The sequence below is a fragment of the Vigna angularis genome, chromosome 2 (genome assembly GCF_016808095.1).
Source record: "Vigna angularis cultivar LongXiaoDou No.4 chromosome 2, ASM1680809v1, whole genome shotgun sequence".
NCBI classification, from domain to species: Eukaryota; Viridiplantae; Streptophyta; class Magnoliopsida; order Fabales; family Fabaceae; genus Vigna; species Vigna angularis.
This window is the reverse complement of record NC_068971.1, coordinates 41796640-41818022: the sequence shown is the minus strand read 5'-3', so window position 1 is coordinate 41818022 and position 21383 is coordinate 41796640. Positions and strand designations below refer to the sequence as shown.

At 33.7% G+C, this 21383-nt stretch overlaps 2 protein-coding genes across 3 annotated transcripts; both read right to left on the bottom strand.

The window, feature by feature from the left end:
- Positions 1-2931: 2931 nt before the first annotated feature.
- LOC108347986 (poly [ADP-ribose] polymerase 1) lies at positions 2932-12711 on the bottom strand. Its single transcript, XM_017587475.2, has 20 exons — positions 12543-12711; positions 12209-12258; positions 11907-12114; positions 10523-10709; positions 10084-10426; positions 9546-9741; positions 9304-9471; positions 9099-9159; positions 8936-8996; positions 8594-8845; positions 7213-7450; positions 7000-7112; positions 6852-6928; positions 6559-6719; positions 6009-6200; positions 5785-5893; positions 5304-5386; positions 5059-5196; positions 4646-4828; positions 2932-3822 (listed from the first exon to the last, which is right to left on the bottom strand). The coding sequence occupies exons 1-20, from the start codon at positions 12690-12692 to the stop codon at positions 3775-3777; spliced, it is 3018 nt and encodes a 1005-aa protein (XP_017442964.1). The 5' UTR covers positions 12693-12711; the 3' UTR covers positions 2932-3774.
- A 2179-nt stretch (positions 12712-14890) lies between these two features.
- On the bottom strand, positions 14891-19380 carry LOC108347998 (deoxyhypusine hydroxylase). Of its 2 annotated transcripts, none has more exons than XM_017587491.2 (8): positions 19243-19380; positions 18800-19089; positions 18467-18600; positions 18101-18336; positions 17872-18010; positions 17504-17630; positions 15229-15347; positions 14891-15154 (listed from the first exon to the last, which is right to left on the bottom strand). In XM_017587491.2, exons 2-8 carry the CDS (start codon positions 18957-18959, stop codon positions 15122-15124), a joined length of 948 nt encoding a protein of 315 aa, XP_017442980.1. In that variant the 5' UTR covers positions 18960-19089; positions 19243-19380; the 3' UTR covers positions 14891-15121. The 2 variants fall into 2 exon arrangements, with proteins under 2 accessions (XP_017442980.1, XP_017442981.1); XM_017587492.2 differs by having other exon boundaries at positions 19263-19280.
- Between the last annotated feature and the right edge of the window lie 2003 nt (positions 19381-21383).

The window sequence follows — 21383 nt, the reverse complement described above, 5'->3', positions numbered from 1 at the left end:
TATGAGTAGATTTATTTAATATTGTTGTTTTTCTTACATTATTAAAATAGTATTATTAAAAATAATTATGTATTATTTTATCTGAAACTGAAAATTGCTAATTAAGAAGCTGAAAGCTCTGATTTATGTAATAATAGGTATTTGTATGGGGTTGGTATGGTTGTTTGGTTTGGTTTAATAAATAAATTGGTTGATTAGTTTTTGTTTTATAGTTTTGCGCCGAACGCCGCACCTTGGAACTGCTGCAGTTTGTCGCTTCCTAACTCAAGTTAGTAGACTGGCACCTGCCGGTTAACTCTACCGACAACTTTCTACTTCTTACCACCTCCTTCCACAAACACCAATCAAACCTATCATAATATTAGTTTTAAATCAAGCTTAAGATTATTACCACCTCGTTTTAGGAATAGTTAACACATCCTACTATACACTATTTTTTATCAAATGTGTACAGTGAAAGTGTAATTATGTAGATTAAACAAAGATTAAGGGGTAAACCTTATTAGAAAATGTGTAAACAAATAAAAGTCCACCCAAGAGATAAGTATGAGTTGATTAATAACATTTCATATTTCCACTTATCATCTCAAATTTCTGATTTCAACATAGAAATGTTTTCTGCATGTATTCACACCTCTTTTCGTTCTTAGAATTCTTAAAGGAGACCATAACACTGGATGGATTACAATTAGAAGGGATCTAGAATTTAAGTAAATATTTTTTATATAAAAAAAATAAAATTATTAAGTTTTTTATTTGATGTTTTAAATTTTAAATAATGCGATTTTTTTTAGTTATACGTTTAATTTAATTATATGGAGAGAAAACAAAAATAGGTAGCATAAGAGGGGAAAAGTATAACGATAAATATAAATCTACGTTAAAACAAATTGAAAAAAGTATAATAGATAACTTATTCAAAATTATATTAAAAATATTAAAAATTAAATGACTTTCTTGATTTTAGTAGAAAAACATTAAAAGAATATCATAAAAGAACAAAGGAAGCATTTAATTAAATGTATGATTTGTTTCTTAACCGACATTTTATAAATACTTATTAGCACATTCCTCCATTAATTACTAGTGTTATTTTTTTATATTATCATATTATTAACCACGTGTTGCTAATAAGTGGATAAATTGTAAGAAATCAATTTGAAAAATAATGTGTTAGTTACAACAACAAGAAACACTAATACTATGACATATCCGACCAGAACTATTATCACATTTATTTATTTTCTTTTTTCTTTTAATTAGAAAAATATAATTCTTAAAGACTTGTTTTTTTGGATAAATTTGATATAAGATAGAATTAGTAAAACATATCAATTTGTTTAATTTTTTTATCTTCAATTTATCAGGAACAGGTGAGAAGTTGACTCAATGATTAAGGGTAGATTGAAACAATTAACATGTTTCATTTGGAAATGGTTCAGTGAATCGAGCTATCAATAAGAAAGAGAAGAAGAAAGTTTGAGTTCTTATTTGATAAAATAAATTAAATTCATAAATTTAAATGAATATCTTAAAATATATTTATAATTTAATTTAAAGTCGATTCGAGGATATATTTTCCATTAATATTGAAGAACTTGAGTTATAAAATAAATTATATCCAATAATGAAAACTTAAACTTAAAATGAATACAAAATGAAAACTTAAACTTATATATCCAATAACATTTACAAACTTTTTTTAAAAAAAATTACAAAAGAAATAAATAGTGGTTGACAGGTCAACCTTCTCCAATTTGTCCATGATATATAAATTGACGTACAGACTAGTTTAAAGCAAACATATTGTCATTCTTATATTCTATAAATAAATTTTGAATGTGTTAAAAAGAACTAAAAGGAAATTAAAATATGATGTCCCAAATTTTGATATGTATTTTATACGTGAAATACATAAAAAAAATTCAAAAGAATGTCAGAAAAGAATTTATATGTATTTTATACGTAAGAAAAATGATACGAGTATTCAAAGAGGAGATAAATTTGGTGAACCACGATGCAGAGAAGGGAAGAAAGAGTAAATTTCAGTGAGAAAACATAAATGGTTACAGCTGTAGAAATCATAAGAAGGGTCTGAGTTATTGTGTCAATAAATTTGTTGTTTTTATTTATTAATTTATTCATTTATTACTATTTTTTAAGAAACTTGAATTTCATTAAGAAGCTTGGCATTACCACATAGGGGGTAAATAACCAAACTAAAACAAAAAAGGTCATCTGGAAATTCATTCAATATTTTATGAAATAATCTATTCATTCAACTATCAATTTGTATGTGTAGAAAAGCAATGCAAATAACCAAATAATTACTTTCAGTGACATTATCTTTAGTCTATTAAGGAAAAAAAACAATAAACATTTATTGAAAAATAAATTATACATTAAATAAAAATATACAATTATTATATTATTTTTTACTCGAACTTTTAAAACATCTATACTGTAGTAATACTTGATCTCACTATTAGTGTTTGATTTTTCTAAGCAATCATAAAAAATAAGTCTTAAAAAATCTACAATATAGCCCTTGTTTAAAACTGCAGAGAACAGACTGGTAATTAGTTGTTCTTTGGCAGTATCATGAAATTCAAATCTTGTCTATTGGACATAGGATATACTGATAGATTCATATAACATTAGATATCTCAAAGTCGTTATCAAAATCTTAAATCAAATCTGCATTCTTCAGAAATCACTATACAAAGTCAACTATTGTACATCATCACTTGCATCACTTTCTTGGTTAAGTCACGCTCAAAAGACGGGACTCCAACGGTTTAATATTATACATTAAGTTGCAGTTTTCAAAATTGCACTGTGTATTTGCCTAGTCCAAACACTTGGACTAGATTCAGATGAAAAGCCATCAGAAAACACCAAAACACGATAATTCAGCTAAATAACTAACAATGAAAAAACACTGCTTACGTTACATTACCAAACTAAGAACCAGCTGTATTTTGTGGGAGGAACTAGTCCGTGAATCAAAATTTGCCAAAAATCAGTAAACACAACATATACAGAGGAACATACGAGATAGCAAACACAACCAAAAAAAGATATGAGGAGACAACACTTCGTCATATACTTGATAATGAGAAATGGCTGTTTGTATATAGAAGAGTCAATGTCACGCATGGGTCTTACTAAGAGCCGCCTAAGTTTTAAGTACTCACAGTCAGTCACCACCATAGAGCTTTGCAAACTCCATTGATAGCCATATGCAAATAACTGCCAAAAATTTATATATACCCATGGCATGATGTCATAATCAACACTTTGTTGGTGCATTGATTAATAGCATCACCTTCACGACACATGCAGACCACATAATGTCTTGTGCTCATTGCCTATTTTCATTACCGCCAATCTAGTCTTCTATCTGGCACCCGGTTCTAATTTCTGAGTAAGGTTAGAGAAAACAAAAAGTAACCTCAGACCAACGACCATCAACTAATTACTAGACTGGGTAAGATGGTGTTTAAAATGCAACATATACTAAATAAGATTAAAATGGCGATTCTATACAGATAACCGGATCACAAATTGCATGGGATAATTCAGCTACAAGTGACGGGTTTCAACTAGATAATCCCCGCACTTACAAGCATGCGCCAAAAAAGGTAGAAAGATCTCCAGTCAACTCAAAATGAGACCTCACTAAGACAATTCTAGGGAATCCCAGATGGACTACTACGTACAAGTCAGGTCAAAACACTGTTTAGCCCCAAAACAGCAAACTTCTCACAGTGCTCATCTCTTGTGATGAAACCTCACCTTCAACAAGAATTGCATCTTAACCTGTACAAAAGAACACATCCAGTCATACACATGTTATTACCAAAAGAAGAAAAGGAAATGTAACATCAGGCTTTATCTATGCCAAATCCAAAAATGCTCATACAGAGTATAATGCAAGTAGGTCATGAACCAAGTTTAACCACAGACAATAGAAAAACACAAGCTTACTACTCAAGCTAATCAGCTATAGATCCTTGCTGACAGTTGTGTCCTATCTACCATAGGGATATAAGAATCTTTAGCTTGTTGTTTATCTCAGAAACTGGAGTTTCAAATAATAAAATTTTTAGACAGAATCTGTAGTGTTAATGACACCAAATTCTTGGGTCTGGCCTCAAAATCTCGTGCTGCCATCAATTTGCTGAAGAAATAATTTTGATATTCTTTGGGGTCTGTGGTAGAGGTGGAGGCCCCGAGTTGATACACCGAGACCAAGGGTCACACCACTGATCTCTTTTTTTGGGGGGAAGAAGCCTTATGTTTTTGGGCTAAAGTTCAATATCCACTTACATAATAATGTTATAGCAACCGCTCTCTTTATATCTCTATCATATCAATTTTATTAGTGATTTGTTTCTCCTCTGCCAGTGGTTTTTCCTCATCAAGACATTTCCACATTAAATCTGGCTATTCATTCTTCTTTCTTTACCTCTTGCACACTATTTCTATCCCAATTAAGTTAGCCATTAAACATACATAACTAAAAATCATCTACAAGAAACTTCAATATAAATTTATCTGCACAAAATTGAAACTTATAATTTAAGCTAGTGCTTGCCTCGTTGGCATTATATGACAGAAATAAACCAAACTTGAAACTTACTTGGGCAGTATTATAAACAATATACTCATTGTACATGAGCTCAGAAGCCTTGACATTTGATGGCACTGGTTTGCCACAAGGAACAGTCACATCGCCTCTCCACTTTGCATATTCCGATTCTTGAGGCATTTTCTTGCCCAGTCCTTTAGTAGAGTGCTTTCCTTCGGGAGGTTTATCCATATACTGTTTCTCAGAAGACAGACAATCAGTATGAAACCAAAAGTTATTGAAAGCAACATTGTGGCTCATTTTGAATGCGTATGCACTAACAAATATTCAACCATATTTGATTGTTTGGATTAACTTATTTGGAGGAAATAGTAATTTTTTTAACTTTCCTGATTTTGTTTTTAAAATTATTACTTTATTTGAAGAAAAAGCTAAATTCACAAATTGGATTAAAGCAGACTAGCCTTAGCTTTCTTGAGCTCATAGATGTTTCCAAGTGCAACTTCACTCAATAGCATTAGACCAACAGGGTTTTTCTTATCAGTGAAGCAATACTGGGCACTTTTGCTGACCAGGTCCGCAAAGTACACCCCTTTCCCAAACTGCAATACAAAATATTCAGAGTTTAGTACTGCTTTGCAAAGTTAAATTAGGTATTGGTATCCAACAAAATATAAACAAGAGTTAATAAGGGAGGAATAGATAGGACCATATAGCCAGTCGCGGGGGCTTCAGGAGGGGCTATTCTGAGTCCTTGGCTAAGAATGCCCACAAAGTTTGTCAACCTAGAACCTATATAGAGAACAATTTCGTTAGAGGTGCCAATCTAAAATTTGTACATATGTCATCTCTGGCTGAAAGTATGCACATTAAAAAGAAATAGTCATCGATGTGATTATAGTTCACAACTAAAAATGATCCAATCTGACAGTGATGAAAGAAATTTTAGCATAAAAGTTTCAGCTTATGTAAGCTAGAACTCCTTTGGTCACTGGTTTTGTATTATCTCGGCACTTCTAGAGTAGTCATTATGAGAATAATTCCTAGAGACATTTCGAGATTGGAAGCCTCATAGATTATCACCTTAAGAAATCTGTTTACATTCCTTTCAAATTTTGCATTCTCATTGCCTCAGGAGAGTATTTCACAACAAACATACAAGAAATTAAAGTCACATATCCAAAGCCTACCATGCCATAGGAGCATTCTGTTTCCAAGTTTATCCCTGTAAGGAGCAAACTTATCAAATTCACCTTCCCTTTCAAGTGAAAAAACTTCTTCCAGCTCAAGACTCCAGTCCTGTATAAATGGATTACAAACATAGTGGAAACATTTACATTGTGAGAAATGAAAGAGATCACAGCAGAGACATTAATACACCAAGCACTAACTTGTATACCCAATATAATCGTACCGTATGTGTAGGGGCATGAGTATTATGGAGAAACTTTTCAATTAAACAAAAATCTTCACTATCATGAGGAAGTGGAGATATATCGCAGTGGAGCTTCTTATAACTATCATCAATTGAGTCCTCATTGTTGGCATCAAATCCAACTAATCTAGAGGCTATTTCAATGTCTTGAAGGGCTTCTAACATTTTCACCTACAACAAAAAGAAAAACCAGATAGAATTAGATAACTTTTCTATCAATCATATATTTGATATTCCTTGAACATTATTGTAACAAAGAACAGACTAAATTTCACGTGTCCAGCATTATTGTAGGTCAAATTTCAAGACAACAAAACTTTAAAATCAGCAACTGTATAGTATAAAGTTCCCATTTCTCTATTCAAAATTCAAACATAAAATGATTTCATTTGATCTTAAAACAGGACCAAAATATATATATATTAGCTTTCATGAGTGATGACTTCAAGTAGATAACTAACAAAATAAGATAAATCAATCTAATTTCATGTTTCATTACCAAACCCCAAAATGAAAAAAAAAGCACCACCTTGGATTTAAAATCATCTTCATCCCTAATAATATGTGGATGAATAGAAGGGATCATGGTGAAGAACCGGTTGCTGGCATTAATAAGTAAGCTTTCCTTGATTGATGGATCAGAATCAGTAAGTTTTAACAGATTTTGTATATCAGTCAATGCTTCAAACCCTAGGAAGAGAAGGTAACCAACATAAAATCAAACATTTATTACTCTGATAAAGACTATGGGATTGCTTGATGCAATCCAACAAAGGAAATAGGGAACTACCATAGATCAGAAAACGTAAAGTGACAACATACCGTTTTGGATATTGCTTTTGCTTAGTTTCCCAAGTGGCATTTCAGACATATTAATCTCAAACTCCATCATGGCAGATCTACAAAACTATAGACTCAGTATTGCATCATACATATTCTAATAAAATGAAGAGGTATATTTGACTATAACCTATAAGTTTCCACGTTGAAGAGCATCTTAATCAATTCTATTAATGGCGGGGGTAGTTTGCTGTCATTATCATTTTTTTTCTTGTTTGATACCTGTTTGTTAACACCATAATCCTGCAAGTTCAACATAACAAGATTGAGTTGAATATCCACCTGACCAGAGAAAGATGATTACATAACATCACACAAATAATTTAAATGATAAAACATGTACAATATCCAATGGGAAAAATCTTCCAGGTTGCTTCTGAATGGTCTTTTGTTCCCATGCCTCCCAAGGGTTTCCAGTCTTCTCAAAGAATAATCGTTTGAAATCACAGATTGCATCAGATTTTGACATTTCGCCCTCCAGTTTATCTCCTCCAATCTTGTCATTTCCTACTCGACCCCATTTACGAAACAAAAAGCAATCTGACCCCTTATCTTCTTGGATTATCTGGAGAATGTAGTAACTTTACATGGGAAGAAAAAAAGTTAAGACAGTGATTGTGAAGACGGGTATAGGGAGATGCATAGTTGGGAGACGAAATATAAGCAAAACAAGAATATTAAGAAAGGAAATAAGGCAGAGAATTCACGAAGTCAATACAAACAACTCAATATGAAAAGAGTCTTAGTACATACAAAAAAGAAGGCTACAAGTCAAACAAAATTATTTTCCAGGCTAACCCAAAAGAATAAAAGCTGGCTTTGGAAAATAAATACTAGGCAGTTTTTTATTTAGGACAAAACCAGTGCTGAAGTATTTAAACCATAAATAGTTTGCAAAACACAAATTTATCAGCCAACGGATAACAACTGCACAATACATATTTCCAGACAGACTACATAGTATTCTACACGAATGAAAGTACAGTTGAACTATATTTGAGTTGTGCCTTTTAAAAAGCTTCCGTGATGGAGGTGCTGTGAAAAGCTGCTGTTGAAACTGAGTTGGAACAGTGGGTGACAAAAGTTAGGTGTTCAAAATTGTAAAATAGAGACCATAAAATTTGAAAAACTTCCAATAAGTTGTCTCTAGCTAGAAAGCTTGGCCTTTCAAAAGCACTGAAGGAATCACTACCAAAATACTTTCCATCAAACACACTTCCAATTGTTCCTGTTCAAAGGCATCAAATGCTACAATATTACCAGACTGAGCCTATATAAGACAATTGATGACAAACAAACCAGATTTTCGTAGAAAACATTAAAATTCATTTTATACAATGTCGATGTTAATGTATTAGGTACTCTCAGTCAAACAACACTAGGTTTATACTTCCACCATAGTAAGAAATCTTAAGAATAAGATTTTGATCAGCAGATTCCAGACAGTTTTGAAATAAAATTATATTCTCAATCAATGTCCTAGCTGGGAATGTCAGTTACCTTCTGAGGAAGAACAAAATGACATATCAGCTCAACAATAGAGACACAGCTTGATGATTGATGTTTTGTACATATATAGTGTAGCAACATAAAATCTATAAGCATACTTTTAGGTTCAATTTTATTCATCAATGCATAGAAAACAAACTACTATTTCCTGGCTTGCCAACTAAACAAAATTTATGCTGAAGCTGAACAAGAAAGCTAAAACATACTGAACCCACCTGTTAATACCAGTAGACAAATCAGACATATTCAAAGTTGTGTTATATATGCTTTTTCCTTCCACAAGTATGTGGCCAGACTCTTGTAGGCCAGAAGCCTCATGAACAGCACTTTGTCCCTTCACTTTAATGGTGACCATGCTAGAAGCCTCACCAATCATTTCAACCTTGTACATATCAAATGGAAGTCTCTTCTTTTTCTGTATGCAGTCAATCAAGTAGTCCTCTCTGACTATTGGAATTTTCATCCTCCTATATATCAAAACTCTTCCAAGTCAGTGATATTATAGTTAGTTAAATAAAAAATGGTTGATATTGACAACTCGAGTTCACTGTGAGCACCTTGCCTTCCGCATCTCAGCTTCATCATTGAGCACTCCACCAACCACCAAGCAGTTAGTATCTGCAAGTAGACAAGTTGCATGAAACATTACAAAAATTGTACACGAGGCAGAAAATATTTTATGGAATTTTTTATTTTGGCAATTGTCTCTACGGCAGATACCTTTCTTTACTTTTGCATGAAAGATTCCACCCATGGCATTAATTTTGCGTTTCCATTCCTCCTGTAAAATCACGTCATAAAAGATGAGTACTATATACTGGAAAAACCAAATCAAATAGGATTGTTTCTCAGAATGTTTAACGGGGAGACTTTATTTGTGGATGCTAAAAGTAGATGTTAAAGGGAAAATAGAAGGAAGAAATACAATGGTGTCATTAGCTAATCCACAGATAGCAACTTTGATATCTTGGAAATTTTCAGCCTTCAATGATTGATGCTGATTAGCTGTTGCAATTTGACTTTCAGCAGATTTTCTTGGTGATGGAAGAGGCAATATCCTAACTGGTTTCTTCCCTTTTTGAGATTTGAACCACTGTAAAGAGTAAGCAAAAACTTTAGTCGTACTTTATTGGTTTTTGTTTTTATGACAACTTTTTCTTTACAAACCTTTTTAAGGTATTTATTATTTGTTTCTTCTGGGATTTTCCACTTCCCTTCAACACGTTTTGGTTCGCATGTAGAGTAAGAACATTTACTCCACTCTGACACGTATCCAGTGCATCGGTACATTCCTCCAGAGTAACGCAGAAAGCCAGAACATATTGGGCAAAGACCAAGTGCTCCAAACATCATTCCATCAGCACTTAAATTATAAAAATAGTAATAAATGGAGTTAGGAAAGTTAAACATATTTTGAAGGATAAGAAAAAACAATGAATTATCTCTCATCCAAACAATAATATATCTGCTAGACTTGCATTCATTTATCTTTTTCTCCTTTTGATGAATAAATTATGATTTATCCATCACAAATTATATAAGAGCTCAATACCAGCGAGCATGCATATTAGGGGACACCAAACAAACAAACCTAATCTTTTATCAGTAAAATCATGGACAATTATAACTAAAAAGAAAGATATATGGAACAAGGTAAACACTTCTTTAAACATTGAGGGTAAAAATCTGCATGATATTAAATTACCAGCGGTCACGTAAATCAAGTTCGGATCCTGTTGAGTCTTGACCATTGGCTTCCAGCATTTCACGAAACTCTGTTGTTGTCACATTCTTTTTGAGATCATCTTTCAGAGCCCATATTTCTTTGCTCTGGATTTCCATTTTCTTCTCCAGATCACATGCTTCCCCTGTTTCATTATAATTCTTAACAGATGCTTTGCTGCTCGCAGATACATCTTCCTTGGCCTTAGCAACTTTTGATTTTCGCTCACTATCAGCATCTTTCCCTCGTTTTGTACCACCTTTGGAAGTGTGTAGTTGCGTGGATTCTTTACCCTTTTCAGTCTCAATGTTTGTACTACTAACACCTGAACAGAATCCAGTCAGAAAGTAAATGAAAATAAAGAGATTCAACCGTTATGGCAATAAAAACCAGACTTTGTTAAACATATCAATCATCATACCCCCCTTGTCCATTGGATGACACTTCTTAGCGAAGTCATTGACAGCTGATTGATCAGAAGATGAGAGACTATCCCATCCAGATAACTTATCTACTTGAATTGATGGGGATAATTCCACAAGACATTTGGCATGGTGCCAAGCCAAACCTTTTGCACCTGGACCATCAGGCTTAGTAGATATACGAACCTAAATCAAAGAAGAAACAGTCAGCAAGGATTACGATAGTGGTTTGAAAAAGATTAGAGAAAATTCTGAATTCTATTATACATCAGGATAAAAATGATCTTAAAAAGGCTGAGATGAAGTCTAGCTAGCATGAATAATTGTGTTGCTAATATGACTTGTGCAGATTTCATGCAATCCTAAATGAAATTATGATTTCTGACAGTGGTTTAATTTGAACACTCCCAGAATAACTTTTGTACCTTTTAAGGACTTCAGAATTAAAGGAAATGCAGGAAAATTGGATAGATTCATAATTATGCGTTCAACCCACAAGCAGTGGCTAGAATTCTGGACATACTTAGATAGTAAGACAAATCCATACAAGAGGCCAGGTACCTAGTACGAGAGGAATATACTTCTTGAAAGTGCATGTGCCTAGAACCAGAGAGTGAGCCTATATGCACTCCAGTCCATGACACCACGTCACCAACCACAAAATGCAGCAAACAAATCAGGTAGCCATTATGCTCCTCATTCTACCAAAACTTCAATATACAAATAATTACCCAAAATTTAAGAACTCTGTTGTTGTTCCTCATGCCATGAACAAGCTATCCCAAAAGCTTAGCTGTTAAAGACTCGTGAATGGTTTTACAATACAACTCTCTATGGACAGATTAATCAACCTCATGCTGAAAGTTCAACTTTTTATTGGAAGAGTGATGACAACAAGGACTAAACTAGAGAATACTTGGCCATAAAGGCTATCGTACCTTGTCATGAACCAACAACGTCAAAATCATTTTTATCATACAACAATATTCTCAAGAATCAAGATGGAGAATCCAATGATAAAGCAAAAAAATTCTAGTATCATGCACCAGGCTTTGTTCCAAGATTCAACACATTATGGAATAGTGACACACCACCTAGTAAACCAATACTAAAAGTTATAAGTTTAGCTACCAATGGAATAATGTTGGGAACCAAATTCAAACACAACATGCTAGACGTCGGAAGTAAAAATAAAAACTATACATCCTCATAGTTTCATCCCTTAAATTAGAAACATAGTCCAGCTATTACTAAAACCCAGATATGTTGTTTCCCAAAAGTTAGTTTATGGTAAATCAGGTCCAATTAACACACACTCCAATAAGTTCTAATAAGTTAGTTAGCCTTTGGAAGATGACACAGAATGAAACAATAAAACCCAACCTCTCCTTTGATAATCTTTTGACTGCAACTCCTGCAAGTAGCGCGAGAAGTCTGTGAAACTTCAATACCACACTCAGTATCTTTGACAGCTTTTGAGCCTGATTTTGTGGCAGCACTGCTGCTGCCGCCACTACCACTCTCTATGTATTTTCGGATCTTCTGCTGATCTTCCCAACGAAGCGACTCTAAGTTTTCAACGTCGTCAACTCTACAGGTAAACAGTAGCGCACGACAATAAATTCTTGCAAATGTAAAACCATAAAAGAACACACATTTAGAGAAAAGAGTAGAAATTTCCATACAGTTTTATCTGATTAGCTTTCTTCAATATGCAAGCAGCATGATTCCACATCTGATTGAAAATAAAATACAGATTAAAAAACCACACTCATGCATTACAACTTTTTCTTGAAAAACCCTCGTGAAAGTACAATAAGGTCGAAGTGTTCACAACATTATAATAGAGTACATGGCCTGTAGAGAAAGCTTAAAGAATAAAACCCTATGGTTCATCGTTACATGCAAGAAACATAAGAAATGCGTGAAATGAAATAAAAGAGCATGCATAACAACAGGTACATTAACATTGACGGAAGTGAGGTATATTGAAGGAGAAAAAAAAGGAAGAGAAATTACGGGCATGAGGCCATCGAACTTGGTGGATTGGACCATCTTGCCGAGACGCAGCGTTTCACTGGCAATGGGACTCTTGCACGTCCGGCACGACGATCGCCCCGACTTCGCGTATTCCGCCTTCCATGGTTTCTGATTTTGAGGGTTCGACATTCTCTCACTCTCACTCACCATTCCCACTCTTCCCTCCTTTTTTTCCTTCTTATTTATACTAGTGAAAAGTATGTGCACCACTGCGGCGCGTGCACACGCGACATTTTCTTTTATCCTTTGTATTTATTATTATAAATATGATTTTATTTCTAAATATAATTCTTAATTTATGAGATACTAGATAATATATTGTCTACAGTGCTAATAAAAAGGAAACTTACGAAGTAACACATTGATTCCTTTCCTTTCTAAGAGAAAAATGTTGTTGATGATAATTGTCTTTTTTTTTCCTTTTGGGATTTGTCTCAAATGTAGTAATGAACAAAGTTAGATTCAGGTCAACATAAAGGATAACATCAAATTTATAATAAAATTATATCGTGTATATAATTAAAAAAAATATTTATTATTAAAAAAATTCCATAATCTCTTTCAAGAAAATGATTCTATATTTTGAACTCCATATATAAGAAGAAGAAAAAAACTATCGCTGATGGGCTACTCATCTTGTTTTGTGGACAAGAAGCGTGCATAAAAATAAAAGGAAAGTCACCTGCACTCTCAAAACCATCAGGTGCAGAAGCTTCAAGAAGAACTTCTTACAGTATTAGCCCTTGGTAACTTCCCATTGGCATACTATTAAGAGCAATCATCTAGTCATACTAACTTTAACACTAAGAGAGGTAGATTAAACAGAAACTTCTGTTGCATTGCATTACACAATTTCAGGATGTTGAGTCCCGACAAAGTCTGAAGAATCCCAAAAGTCTCCCCTGTTTTACAATGCACATGTAAAAGAATACGAAATTTGGTGTATTTACTGCAATGACTAATCATAAAAAGGCTTTTTCTCTCATTTCTCTACTGAGAGAATTCCAAGTATGACTGATATCTGGGCTTGTGAATGCTAGTGTATCATTGGAACTAAATACACATAACTTATTCCTGACCTCAATTGAACACGGACAAAGCTTCACAAAATTTCCCTTTTTTGGCACACCCATTGATTAAAGCAATGCATTGAACACATCCATGTGATCATGGGCTTTTTCAAACAACCTAAATGCATAACGAGTAAAGCCACATTTCATATACATATCTACGACCGATGTCAGCAAGCAGACATTCACCAAAAGATTGTTCTTTATGCATACAACATGAGAGATGCTTTCCCTTCTCTCCCAGCCAAGACGTTTGCACAGGTTCAAACTAAGCCTTCCATTGTGAAATCATCCCATCGAAAATAAAAATAGTTAGTCATATTAGAGAGTAGTTAAAAAGCACAGGGTTCTTGTGAAGATTTCAAATACCCCTTTTGTCATAAAACCCCACATTACGGAGCTTCTGTAAGAATATCATTCAAACAACTTGTGAGCATCATTAAGAGAACCCAACTCCGCGTACATGTCCAAAAGTGCTGGCACAGTAAACAGGTCTCCTTCCAACCCCAGATTTGATGGCCAAACAATGAAGCAATCTTCCATTATGAAAAAGGAGAATGATACTTTAACAACATTTATTTAACAATATTTTAAAACCATATACATGTTTAATGACAAACACCAAAGTTGAAGCTATCAACTGCATTGCCGTCACTTCGCCAGTCGCGAAAAAGCTTCAAAACATAATCATAGAAATAGCCTTTTGAGTAACCTGCTATGATGGTGTTCCAAGAGTGAAGATTCTTTGCAGTGATCTGATCAAAGGCTTTTGCGGCAAGTGGAAGAGAACCCGATTGTAACCATAGAAAACCTCTCTGTAGAGCCCGTTGATGATGACACGAGGGCTAAGTTGCTGAGCCAAAGAGAGAAACTTGGCGCAAGAGAAAAGGGCATTAAAGGTGTTGAAAAGGGCTGCTTCATAAGATGAAGGGTGCACTACTCATGATAATTTGGTACTAATAATGTAAGAATGATGCAGAACGACAAAGGCGTGGAGTCCTGTGCACTAACAGCTTCGGATGATAATAAAATCAAACCAATACCCGTAATCGCGTAAGAGTCAACCTTAAGGTGCACATTCATTGTTGTTTTTTATTTATCCCAATCTTTTGTTGATTAAAAGCATTTGCATCAATTTGATGCTCGCGAGAGTAGGAAACATTATTTTCCAAATGGAGTTGCCATATAACTATTAGACAGTAAAGAATGTTGACAAGAATTATCCTGAGATCGTAGAGCCATAGTAGAAAGATATTATTTAGAACAACCGTTAAAGCTTCCACTTCAATAAAATATATTTTTTTTCATAAATTAACAGAAACATAGCTAAACTCGTGTTTATGTAAAACTAAGGTTTCTAATCTCAACAATTGTAAGTAAGAAATTCTAAAATATCTTTGTATGTAACTGTTTTTGTCTGCGTCTCTTCGTCTATTCTCATCCATCCGCTCCTTCTATATATGTCTTGGCATTACCCCGAGAAAACATTTAATGCACAGTTGGAGTTGGCATGAACAGGAACTGCAACCAATAGAAAAAAGGTTGTGTCAACAAACATTGAAGCAAAATATGCATATACTCAATAGTGGGTATACCTCGAATGATTTCCCTGATCGTTCAAATTCTAGCATGCTTAGAGCAACTTCGCAACTTTGTGAGACAAGAGGCTCTGGATCTGCCGTAAATTCCTCAAGAAGAGCAACACTTCGATCATCTAAGGCACACAACAAAACAACTATTTAAACAATTCACAATGTAAATAGAAATATTTCTGAAGTTCGGACAAGAACAATGTCGCACTAAATGGTTAAGTACCCACAATCTGTTACGTGACTTAGAACAATCACAACCAAATATTAAAGACTGGGACAAAGAAAAAAGTTCTCAAAAGAACTTTGTAAATGAACTGAAACTTGGCATATGTTATATATATAAGATTGGTAGATAATATACTACCTGAATCATGTGAGTGAGAGCCAGAGGCATAGCTGATATTAAAAGAGGTTTCTTCGCATTTGTATTTTATTTAAAATTATTAAATAGTCTTTCACTTGCTTACCTTGTGTTTTATAGTTTATGCTGATGATAAATTGTTTATTCATACTTTCAGTAGGTTGCCACCACAAACTCAGAAATTAAAACCACAATTGACAAAAGAAAAATAACCTATCATATATTAATCTTCAAAGATGAACAGAATGGTTGCGCGTGAAAAGATTTTAATTCTCAATCTGAAAGACAAATAGAATGATTATGGTCCGAAAATATTTGACACTTCAATCTGAAGGACAGATAGATGGGATACGGTGAGAAATGATAGAAGGGTTATGGTGAGAAATATTTTTACCTCTCAAACTGAAAGAGTGATGTTACTTATGTACTAAAATTACTACACTCCTTCAAAAATAACTCCTCCAACTAGCATTTTGCATAATATTTTAGTTAACAATGAGAAAAAAATTTCCAAGACTCGTAGTGATATGTTAACTACCAACACCTTTACACCATTTTCTTTATTTATTATGTGAATCAGGTGTAAATGAGCTACTTTTGAGCCGGATCAGTCAAAACCAATCAAACCTACAGATAGTGACTAGAAAAACTAGATGCCACAACCCAAGTTGGCTTAGACAGCTAATTACCAAAAAAGGAAAACTAGCTGAGAATTTGACAACTACTATCAAGTTTTTCTTTTTATGGATTTGTTTGGATAAATTCTTTCACAATATTTATAGAAGATAATAATAAGGAAAAATAAAAGTAACTTTTCAACAAGTTAAAATGAAAGTTTTTTCTTCTCAATATGCTCCTACGATACCTACCAAAGAGAAGAGATCACATTCTGACAGGGAGCACACGAAGCAAAGGAAAGATTGGCCTGCGTAGTATTAGATAGAGGTATTAGCAGGCACACTTCTCCTAGTGTTCTTGTTGCCTTCAACCCTTAAGGGAATGTGCAGCTAGCTAAGTCAAACTAACCATCATTTGGATCCTCAAAAGCATGGCTTGCTTTAATTCTCCGCAGAGAAAGAAAGGGATCAAAAGCAATGAAACCTACTATGTATCCTCAATCTTCCAAGGGGTACAGAGCGACATTTAAGCCTTCCAATTCATATTCTTCTCCCAGTCCCAAGTGCCAAGAACCGGAGAATGAAGGCTCCGTGACGCCATCAGAGCAGCCAATAAGCTAATCCGTTCCCAGTGACCCATCCAATTGATTCGATCCAGTTGGGCTCTTAGAGGTAGATGGAGGAAATGCATTAAAAGTTTATGATATCTCACATTTTTCGTGAAGGCAACCTTTGTTCACGCAGACGAACTAACTTCGGGATTGATAATCAACTTTAATTTAAGTGATTTAATGTTTTACCTCGTTACACTAGCTAGATTTTTTTCAAAATAGGCATCAACTCCCTAATTACCATTTTATTTAATCCTTTTGGAGGGAGTTTGCATTTGTATGCTTCCTAGTGTGGGTTTGGTTTGGTCCTCCAATGTTTTTGTATTTGTTTTTCTTTTTATATGTAGATTTTCATGTGATCACATACGACTGATGGACTTAGGTACAAGTCAAAAATCATCTTTGGGAGAAATTATGAGATAGGCTATATAAATTAATTTATGCATTAGCTAATTTTAACTTATAGAGAAATTTTCTTCATTTTTCTTTCTCATTTTCTTTTTCTACTTGTGTTAGGGGAGAAGTTCATCTAAATAGATTTTTAATATTATGTTATGAATTCCATTTAATTCTATGATATTATTGCAGTTCTCCTTTTACACGTGGATGGCATCACAAACACAACTTTCCTTTAACTGCATTACTTTGAGAGTAAAAGGGATCTTGCCATCATTTTTTTGCTGAAATACCTGCGATTGAACCAAGAGCTTCAGCAGCCTCGTGTCTAACCATTGGGTGCTCCTTCACATCTTTAAGTATATTGGATAGAGCAGCAGAAGCAACTTTGTCTTGCAATTGACCCAAAACATATGCAACCTAACCATTACAGAAAGTACAAAAAATATGGGCGATTCAAACAGGCGTAGGAAAATAAAAGCACATACATAAAATATCCACCTAATATTATTGTATAAAAAAGTTTAAATAACATTATTATACTCAAGGATAACTGGCTACTTTCACCATGACAATTTAATATTTATTCCATTCCAAAGAATAGTTCCACATTCTAAACTATTCATACAAACCAGGTAAAATAAGACTGAGTTTATCAAACCTCATGGCGCAGTAGAGCACTTTTCGATCTCAAGGAATCAATAATAGCAGCAACAGCTTCATTTCCACCATCATTGCGAAGTGCAAAAAGAGCTGCATAGCGTTCATGCATCCCTTTATCTTCATCAAGAAGTACTTCCCTGGTATTGTTGCACACAAGTTAGCAACCTGCTACTTACTCCGTAAAAGTAAGTTTCTTTTTAATAACAGTATGAATGAACCCAACAAACCTAAGTTGTTGAACAGAAGTACAAGAGGTCGCTGGCACGGCTGGATCAACAGACTTGAAAGGCGATATTTCAGTTGCAGCCAATTCATCAGTATTGCCAGCATCTTTCAAATGCTGAATTCGTTGAAGAGCCAACTCACATGTTTCTCGAACTTCCTCGGCCGGATCCGAATCCAAACTATTCTTCAGGAGAGGAACGTTACCTTCTGAACCAATAGCACCCAATGCCTCAGCTGCCTGTGTAATTATAACAAAGTCAATAGTCTCAAAAGTGATAAAAACAAGAAGCAAGAGCAGGGCAGCAAAAGAAAAAAAAAAATCAAAGACCCAAAATATAAAAAATAAAATAAAAAACAGAAAAGGGTACCTCATGGCGAACAATGGGATGCAAAGAAAGATCATTGAGAACTGAAGCCAAAGCAGGAATGGCTTCCAATTCCTGCATTTGCCCCAACGCAAATGCAGCTTCGTGCGCCAACAAATTCGATGTATCCCTTGTGGCTGCCATGGTAAAGAGAATGATAAAATTAAATCACAAAAAAAAACAGTGAGTGAAGTTTATTACACTTGGACATATTAATGAAGCAAGCAAAGCAGCAGAGATAAAATCATGTGACCTAAAACGAATTGAACGATAGAATTTTTTGTTAAGAAAAAGAGGAAGAATTTCCTTAGGGCTGTGAAGGTGGGAGGAACAAACCGAGAATAAGGGCATCGCGAGGGGCGGGGCCTTTGAGGTTGCGGAGAGAGAATAATGCCCTGAAGCGCTCAGAAATTGGCTGGGATGAATCCAGCAACAACTCGCACAGGAACTTCTCCATCTCAGAGGAAACCAAAGCGACGTCGTTTGACGAATCCATTCTGGTGAGACAGCTTCTCTACCTTCCGCACCACACCAGTGAATCAGATACGGCTGTGCTTACAGAAGAGCCGCTCCTAGTTTTCAGTGGCTTTGCTTCTTTTAGCTGTTTCGGCTCTTCAAAACCAATACTATAAAATAATCTGCTTTAGTTTATATATCTTTTTGATTGGGAATCTTCAACGCATCAACACAGCTTAGGGCAGTGTTCACAAGGGTTTCTCAAAAACTTACGATTTTGAACTAATCTACGAAATCACTCAGGGTTTTAGGAGATGGCTTACCGAACTTGTGATATTCTAACCTCAGACCTCAAGAATGGCACAGCACGTGGACGAATCAGAGCAGCTCTCTGGAAGCGGGATTTCTTCTCTTCCTCGAGGGAAAACGAAATTGTTTTACCTTACCCCTTAAACAACTAATAAATGTATTTTACTTTATTTTTATTTAATATACCACACGCAATCAGTTTTATATTAAAAAATTATTAATTGGGTCAGCTAAACCGATAATAATATTTATTATCATTTATTTTAATCATTTACTTTATTATAAAATTTAAGTGTTGGTCTCCCTGACGCAGAGGTCTATTTTTTAATATAAAATAAATTCTGGTATTCACTTTAGTAGTCCATAACAGACGCTAGCCTATTTTTATTTTTAAAATTTAATTAAATTGTGATATCGGTTTGATCCATGTTATTTCGTAATTTTTTAACAAAATATTAACTTTGTATTTACTATTTTTTCCTATTATTAGCAAACACTTTTTACTCATTCTTATTTTCTAAATTTAATAATTTGTTTTGTTACACTAGAGTGAATTTAACATTCTCTCACTCTTTTATTTTTGTTTTCTCGTCTATAGCTGATGTTATCTTGTGGTAACTATTTCTTCCTTTTGATTCATAAAAAATAATAAGTGTAAGTTGGTGTAAAATGAATTAAAAGAATCTATTTCATATATATATATATATATATATATATTTTGCGTTGTGTTAGGCTTAAAGTTAACTTCTAACATGGTATCAGAGTTATTGTTAGAGCCTATCCTAGCGATATTTGTTGTTTGTTGGACATATTATTACACTTGTTATCGGACCACTATCGGACTACCCATTAAAAATGTCTAATCTGATGCTCGAAAGGTATATACCTCGGTATGAAGGGATGTGTTGGAAGTCTCACTAAAGATAAGGCCAATTCATAGTTTATAAGTAGGTGCAAACCTCATCCTACAAGCCGATTTTGTGAAGTTGAATTAAGTTTAAAGTCTATTTTTTTTTTTATATATATATATATATATATATATATATATATATTTACGATGTAATTCATTTTATCTTATCTTTCATTTGAATTTGATGGATTAAGAAAAAGAAAATTAAAGAGATGAATTCAAAATTTAAATCCAATTCATCAAAATTGAAACTTAATACGATGAAAGTAACTTTTCAGCTAACAAACAATTTCAATAACAATTTTCTTATTGGCATTAACGGTAAAAGAAAGAAGTTCCATGTAGATGGGAATATCTTTGGGAACTTCCATCCATAGTTATAAAAGGAAGTTGAGGTTTTCTTCTTGTACATTCAATTTCTATTGTTTTAAGCATGGCAGCATAAGTTCTCCTTAAATTACATGGAAAAAACTTGTAAATTTTTGCTATTAAAAATTTTCAATTTGGTTTGTTATTGGTATTATTTTTCTCATTCATATTTTAGTTGTGTGTAGTTGTGCAGTTAATTTAATATCCAATAGTAGTAGTATTAGATTTCTATTAATATATGTGTATTCATTCATGGTTTATTGTTGTTATTGTTTTGATACACAATACTATTCATAATAAAAAAGACATTGGTTTTAAAGTCATTAAAGTATGAGATAAAAAAGTTAAATATATAGGAATACTTTATCATTATAAGAATTAAGGATGAAGGCAAAATCTGAGGAAGAACAATTGTCCAATAACAACCCGAAAAAAAATATTTGGAAATCACATATCAAAAGTGGGAAGAAATCAATGGAAATATTATTACAAATTTGCATTTAATAATGAAAAATGTAATTTTATCTAATGTCACAAAGAATATTACAACAAAGGAGATTTTGGATACTCTCAGTCAAATTGTATGAGGTTAATTCACTTCACACAAGAATATTCTTGAAGAGAAAACTATATGCTCTTTAAATAAATGAGTTTACATAACTGACAGACCACATCAATAATATGAATACGTTATTTGTCCAACTTACGATAACAAATTTCAATATAGTTTAAAATGATTGTGCAAAGCTTTTATCTAGAGTCTACTTGATTTGTACGATCAACTTCTCATCAACATAACATTGATGAGCACCTAGACTTTGAGGATGTTTCCAAAGCTATTCTTGAAGAAGAATCCAGGTAAGAGAACAAAGTAGA